General features: G+C 32.7%; 1 protein-coding gene across 2 annotated transcripts; it reads left to right on the plus strand.

Annotated features, from left to right (window-relative positions):
* The first annotated feature begins 928 nt into the window (after window positions 1-928).
* On the plus strand, window positions 929-7,435 carry LOC149188123 (putative LRR receptor-like serine/threonine-protein kinase At5g48740). 2 transcript variants are annotated; one of them, XM_089412940.1, is made up of 15 exons: window positions 929-1,135; window positions 1,331-1,865; window positions 2,144-2,610; window positions 2,687-2,813; window positions 2,911-2,982; window positions 3,575-3,643; window positions 3,742-3,813; window positions 3,909-3,980; window positions 4,154-4,386; window positions 4,486-4,694; window positions 4,836-4,962; window positions 5,071-5,139; window positions 5,306-5,495; window positions 6,591-6,723; window positions 6,808-7,435. In XM_089412940.1, exons 1-15 carry the CDS (start codon window positions 982-984, stop codon window positions 7,156-7,158), a joined length of 2,880 nt encoding a protein of 959 aa, XP_089269066.1. In that variant the 5' UTR covers window positions 929-981; the 3' UTR covers window positions 7,159-7,435. The 2 variants fall into 2 exon arrangements, with proteins under 2 accessions (XP_089269066.1, XP_089269067.1); XM_089412941.1 differs by lacking the exon at window positions 2,911-2,982.
* The last annotated feature ends 306 nt before the right edge of the window (window positions 7,436-7,741 follow it).

A 7,741-nucleotide genomic window follows, 5' to 3' on the forward strand; every position in this document is an offset into this window, starting at 1 on the left:
GCAATTAAAGGTTAGAAAAAAAATCCAATATTCTATTTTCATTTTGAATTAATAATAAATTATTTGAATTTTCATATTAACTATATTTTAACATCAACTTTATATTTGTGGGAAAAAAATTATTTAATATTAACCATAATAAAATATTTCAATATCCAAAGAGAAAATAATGGAAAATAAAAACATATTCAATTACTTTTTAACAAAAATAAGTAGAGACAAATATGTAATTCATTCAATTAATAATATAAAAATAATTTGATATCTAAAAAAATATTAATAATAATTTATCGTAGATTACAATTAAAATATTTTAATATATAAATTATTTAAAATTATATGAATAAAAAATACAAAGTAATTGGGAAAATACAACGAATATAAGTTGAAAATATAACCAATTTAAATGGTTAAAAAATTTCAAAGCATTAAATTTATTCATATATTTAAAAATACAATTTTATATATATATATATATATATATACCTTCTAAATTCATTTACACTTTAAAAGATTTAACCTTCAACCCTTAAAAACTTGTTAAATTCATAATTAAGATACATTTATTATACAATGGACTTATTAGATCCCAACATCAACTTTGAAGTTACATTCAGAGATAATTGCGCAACATCTTTAAAGCTACGCATCTCAAAATGAAGAGCATTGACTTTGAAGTGAAATCATGTTTGTGAAGATGATTTTTTACATATTCACCACTATCGGTTGGAGAATTATTTATTTGGATTCAATTTGATTAATTATAGTAAAATATGAATGAATCCAGAAGCTTGAAAATTCGATATTGGTATGGGGGACTTTTTGATACAAGTTCTAAAATGTCGGTGTATTTCACTTTCTTGTTCACGCGTTAAAGAGACAATTCAATACACGCACTCCACAATTCGGAGTTAAAGAACACTTCCAGTGACCAGTCAAGTCAATACACGTAGTCAACAACTCTCGAGTTATATAGGATCCATGGCAACCCGATCTACAGCCAGAACTACTAAGCACTTTTTAAAAATTGGTAAAATCATGGCTAGAATTTGTTATGGTAGATGGTGTTGTTCGATACAGTCTGCGATGGGCGTGCTCTTCAGTTTATTGGCTGTTACTACTGCTCAACAACCAGGTATATGGTGGAACATTCCAAGTTCAATAAAGGACTCATAAATGCGCCACTACAGCTAATGTTGAGTGTTTCCTTTTTGTCTATTGTTGTAGAATCCTCATTTGATAAATCGTTCTATAGCAATCATCGATCTTCTGTTTTCAATATTTGCTTGATAAAAAATTGTTTTATCAATTATTTTCTGGCGGTGTCCAGGGTTTCTGAGTATCAGGTGCGGTGGTAAAACAAATTACACTGACCAAAACGATATCACATGGGTTACTGACGCCAGTTACATAGACGTCGGTGAGACAGCAGACATAGGGAGCGTCAATGCCCGAGGTTCTTATTGGGATAGTCTACGCTTCTTTCCAAAGCCTCTGAACAAGTCTTGCTATCAGTTGCCTGTGCTGCCCAACGTGCCTTACCTCTTAAGACTCTGGTTTTTCATTGGAAATTACACGGGATTCCAAAGTTCACCGAGCTTCGCTTACTCTTTTGAAACAGTAGATATGTTGGCTATGGAAAACATAACAGTCACAGATTATGGACTTTATCATGAAAGAATCTTGGTTACTGCAAGTAGAATGATGTATGTTTGCTTGATCAGAACCTCCGAGAGGGATGATCCCTTTATCACTGGTATCGAGTTGAGGCCCCTTCGAGATGACATGTATGCACACGCTAAACCAGGAACAATGCTCTTTTTACAACTTAGAGTTGATGCTGGTGGAAGTTCTGAGACTGTTAGGTGAACACTTTGAGCTTTATATATTTATCTACAGAAATCTAAGAGTTATTATTAACGAGCTAGTGGTGTTGATATTCTTTGTAATCCGTTTCCGGCCTTTTACTTATAAATTTGTATCTTTGCACCGTAATCCAAAATATATCTGTACCAAGTATATATAGCACATAGTTAACAGAATTTTGATCTGTGATAGACAATTTTGAATCAGTAGCGTGCAGAAGTAGGGATAATTTTTGTCAATAATTTAGCTCAAGAATTTTGTATGTTAAATTATGTAGGTATCCTCGAGACAACTTCGACCGTATCTGGACTTCAGATTTATCTATAAATATTAAAGATTCTCAAGTTATATCGAACATAAGTTCTGAAAAGCCCATTTCAATGAACAATGCCAAAGAGCTTCCTCCACTTCTTGTTATGCAAACGGCGTGGGCTGTGAACGAAGGCTTTCAATTCCCCCTAGGATCATCACAAGGGACCAAAGTATTACTGATGTATTTTGCAGAGCTCCAGAAGCTGAAAACGTCTGAATCGAGATCTTTCAACATTTGGATAAATGGAGAAGCAATATCGGAAGCCATTACTCTCGTGCCAAATTATTCTGCCCTCGAACTGACATTCGTCTCCAATGAATCAGATAACTTTACAATTCAGAAGGCCGCCAACTCAGCTCGTTTTCCTATAATCAACGCATATGAGTCCTACGCGATAATTAATACGCAACTGGCAACATATTCACAAGATAGTAAGTGCCCTGTTAATCTTACGATACTCAAATTGCACATCATTCAATGCCTAACCGAGTAGTTCTCAAACTGCAGTTGAGGCTCTTCAGGATATCAAAAGGAGTTTTGGCAGAAAAGATTGGGTCTCCGATCCTTGCTATGTCATCCCTTGGAAAGGAATCGGCTGTGATAACAGCTCCTCTGCCGTCAGGATTTCGGAAATGTAAGTTTAATTCTTTAATTCGTTTACAGCTGATTTAACTGTTCAGATTTAGAGGCCAGATTATAATAACTGACGATAATAATATTATTGTTCCCAGGAATTTGTCGGGAAGGAATCTTACAGGATCAGTGCCTAATGATATTGTCCTGTTGACTGGATTAGTTAATGTGTAAGTCAGAGTTTGACCTGTTTTTCTGTGTAACCCTGAGTAGTTCTTCCAAGAAATTCCCCCAGTGAAAGTTTAGAATGCCAATGGCGACTACAAAATGTGAATGTGTATTTTCAATTTTGAACTAGATATTTTGGGAGGTTTTTTAAATTTAATTTCTCTAAAATTTGATAGGAATTTATTGAAATCTCAAATTTAATGGGTAACTCTTGTAAAATCTAAAGATTCTAAAATTTTTTCAAGGCCCTGAATTCATATATAAACCATAACTCTCTAGAGGTTTTTCAAGATACTGAATTCATATATAAATGTCTAGAAATTTTAAGGGGTACTGAATCCATATATACAATAAAAAAATATTCTAAATAATACAAATCAAAATTTAAAAAAACATTTTAAATAATACAAATCAAAATTTCACTTTAACACCCAAAAATCCAAAAATTGTCAATGTATAAAATGTATTAACATTTTATAAATCTCCATGTCAGAACACATGAAGTTTGTTGTGCAAGTTTGTTGTTCCGGGTTAAGAAGGGAATGGTTCGTATTAGAAGTGGTACTCATGATTCATTTATGTTAAAACGAGCAGATCGCTTGACAACAATAATTTGATTGGATCGTTGCCAAATTTCTCGAAATTAACCATGTTGGAGAGATTGTAAGTATCGTTTCAACATAAATTTTTCATTCAGTACCTTTTCAGTATTTGTCTCATGTATTTTCACAAAACCAAAATTAACTTTTGTTACTATGCAGATATCTACAAAACAACAACCTGAGCGGTAATGTTCCAGAATGGCTGTCGCAAATGAAAACCCTTAAAGAGTTGTACGTCTTCCTCTCTTCCCCTTTTTCGTTTCCCGTTCTAAATGGAATCAACTAATAAAACTGAGAAGGCAATGCTTTTGGATTTATTGTCACAGGAATATAGAGAATAATAATTTCAGCGGAGTGATTCCTGCGCAACTTCTCCTCAATTGTTCGTTGAATTTCAAGTAATGCTATATTTTCTATCCGTTCTCAAATCCCATTTCAAGATTTTGAGGTTCAGATTTTCAGATTTCCTATAAGAGAAATACCACCTATAATAATAATCAATCGAGTTAAATTTCTAATTAATCTTAGCGCATGATGTTCATGCAAAGTATCTTTCTTTGGTGTGTTGCAGTTACTCTGGAAACCCCCACCTACGTATGGACAAGAGAAAATGTACTCCACAGAATTCAAACAACAATAAATTGAAGGTTGTCCTGGGAATAGTGCTAAGCGGAATTCTAATCATCGCTTTAGCGTTAACAGTGGGTTTTATTGTGTATCGCAAAAGAATCAGAAGAAAAGAAGAGAGGATAACTACCAGAAGCAGTGGGGTGGAAATGGAGCCAAGACCTTTCTTGTACCAAGGTCTCGAAATAATATTTTAGTATGACACCTAAATGAAACCAGTTTAGAAATTCTCTCTTTTTACTGCTACTGACTTTACCTCCTATGAATGGATTGTAGACTACTCCATGATTACGGTGCCGAATCCAACAAAGTCCCGTGCCTTTACTCTAGATGAAATGGTAGCAGCTACACAGACGTTTAGTCGGGAGATTGGACGAGGGGGATTTGGATCGGTGTTCTTTGGTAAGTTGCCAGATGGAAAGCATATAGCTGTCAAAGTGCTGTCATTGTTCTCCCACCAAGGAGTTCATGAGTTCTTGAATGAGGTAATTCTTATGTATAACCATGTAATTCAGTTCAATTTGGATCCAATTTTAAAATCTGTAACCACAATCAGTTTTGGTTGCACTCAAAAGTACTTTGTATAGATTGTTAAATTCATGCCAGTGGTTTGACTTGATGAACAGGTTGATCTTCTTTCTAAAATCAATCACAGGAATCTGGTATCGTTGTTGGGTTACTGTAACGAAACTAGAGAAGTTATGCTTATCTACGACTACATGTCAGGAGGTTCACTGAGGGACCACCTTTATGGTAGACTATATCTATAATGCAGAGAAATATGTTTCTTACAATTGATATAATAGCCATTATAATAGCCAAGGCAACCAATTCTTATATCGTTCTCCTATTTTCTTGTAGGACCTCTTGCAGAAAAATCCAATCTAAATTGGAAGACAAGGCTTAAAATAGCTTTAGATGCAGCGCAAGGTATCTGCTCCTTTAAATTACTTTTTATGTACGGCCGTATTTTCATGATCTAAACGCTAGTTGTTTTAAGAATTGATCACAGGAAAATACGAGTTGACCTTTATTTTCTTAGAGTTGACAAATTATGGATAACAAGATAGGATTAACCTGTAATTTGTATGTGAAGGACTGGAATATCTACATGTTGGTTCCACTCCAAAAATAATTCACAGGGACATCAAAACCGCCAACATACTTTTAGACAGCAGGATGAATGGAAAGCTAGCCGATTTCGGTCTTTCAAGGGTGACAACTGATGGTGAGGCTACCCATGTCACCACTGCGGTGAAAGGAACGGCAGGCTACCTCGATCCTGAGTATATCACATACCTATAATTTGAGATACAACTTTGCAATATAATTGATGTCAAATGAAACTGAATGTTTTATATTACAGTGAGTTTATTCGATTGTTGTTATATTTATAGAAATAAAATGTATTTTAACTTAAGGATTACCAATTTCATTGATTTATTTTTCTATAATGTTGATAGAAGTTACTATAGATTTAATATAATATTTAATTTAAAACAAAATAAAAATATAATAATTAAATTAGGTTAAATAATAATAATTGAAATATAAGATAATTATTTATTTATATATATATATATATATATAAAAGAGGAATTAAGGAATCTTAGATATTATAAGGAGGTGATTAATTTCACAGGTGAGAGCCAGAATTATCTTTCTGTTTTGACTAGAAGAAAAAGATGAATATGGCTAAGATTTGAACTAATTCTCATGAACTCCGAAGTGAAAGGGGAGTGGTCTACTCCCAAGTCTCCTTGGGACTATAGAATTTGTGAGCTTTACTAAAGTGTGGAGCATGAAAAGAACCTTCTTTTAGGCTATCCAGCAGCTCTCATTTCCCTAACATTTGTCATACTTCTAATCTTCTTGGCTTCTTAAGTCAGATTCTAAAGAATTACAATTAGATTCTTCTTCTTCTTAAGGTCTAGACTCCATTGGTCTTAATGGACGTTAATCATCATCATCATCATTATATATATATATATATATATATATATATATATATAAGGTGTATTGTTAAGCTATTTGGTGATATGTAGATGGTTATGTTGTGATCTTGATGGCTTAGATGCTCTTGGGTCTAGTTTCTCAAACCAAAAATTAAGTTTAAAGATGCACATATGAATAAATAATCTATTTTTTTTAAATAGTTTAAGACTAAAATTATATATATATATATATATAATTATAATTATAATTTTATTAAATATTATTAGAATCCCTAATTTATTTTTTTAAATAATTTAAGATTAAAAATCATGATTTTATTTTTTATTTAAAAAAAAAAAAAATTTAAAAAATATAGAAACAGAATTAATTTTATCTTGTATTTATTTATACCATGCTTATTAACTTCCAAATGTATGTGGACTCAGGTATTACAACACTCAAATGTTGACAGAGAAGAGTGATGTGTACAGTTTTGGAGTGGTTTTGTTAGAGATCATATGCGGCAGACCACCTATAGATCTAAAACTCCCTGTACATGAACTAAACATCGTCAGATGGGTAAGGAATCCTACCATCAATCTCCCAAAATATAAATATTTAGTGGTGCATGTTCCCCTAATGGCTAACTTGGGATAATTACAGGTGACACCGTATGTAATGGAGATGGATGAAAATGGTGGAAAAATAAGAGAAATCATAGACAAGAGGTTGGGCGGAAGTTACAGCATGGAATCGATGGCTGGAGTTATGAAAGTAGGTATGAGATGTGTTCAGCTTGAACCGTCTTGTAGGCCCAGCGTGAGTGAGGTAGTGGCAGAGCTTAAAGAGGCTATTAATCATGAGGATATTTCTGGTATTTCAATTTCAGAGGAGACTGGTATTGCAAGTGATGCTTCGTCGGCCGCCCCTGTCAGTTCATCGTTGGAATGGAGTGAACCCAAAGCAATGGAATGGAGCGATAACAGCTCCAACATTCCAAAAATAGGAAGATAAGCTCGCACAGCTCCAACATTTCAGAAGTAGGAAGATAAGCTGGCACGTTGTAGATATCGATTGAATGGAGAATTGCCAGCATGTTACACTACATGTCGTAATGATGTCAGCATAATGGCATAGCTGACATCATGGCAATATATTGCGTGGCTTATGTGTTGTTAATATTTACAGAATAGTTGGAAGGCACTGGTTGTTAGAATGAAACTTACCGTTTTGTATTATTTTTTATTTTCCGGAGTTATTAACCATTTTTATTTCCAAAGCTAGTAGAATATGTTGCCATTTAATTTGTATAAATATTTTGATTTTTTTAATTTAATATATATATATATATATATATAAATAAATAAATAAATAAATAAATAAATGACTAACTTCTGTCATTTGTTTTTTTAATTTGTATTTTTTTTATCAAAGTTGTTCTATCATTTTAGAATCTTAGAACTTAATGCTGAAAGGTTGGATTTTTTTAGTTTTTAGTTTATTTTTATTATAATAAATACTTATGAGTAATTTGAATGGGTAATTTTTTTCCAAAGTGTAATTATTTATTTATCATTAATCTAGAGTTTTGTGGGAA

Source organism: Pinus tabuliformis, chromosome 3_1 (assembly GCF_031772625.1).
Source record: "Pinus tabuliformis cultivar Carrire ecotype Pingquan chromosome 3_1, CPIR1, whole genome shotgun sequence".
Classification (NCBI taxonomy): domain Eukaryota; kingdom Viridiplantae; phylum Streptophyta; class Pinopsida; order Pinales; family Pinaceae; genus Pinus; species Pinus tabuliformis.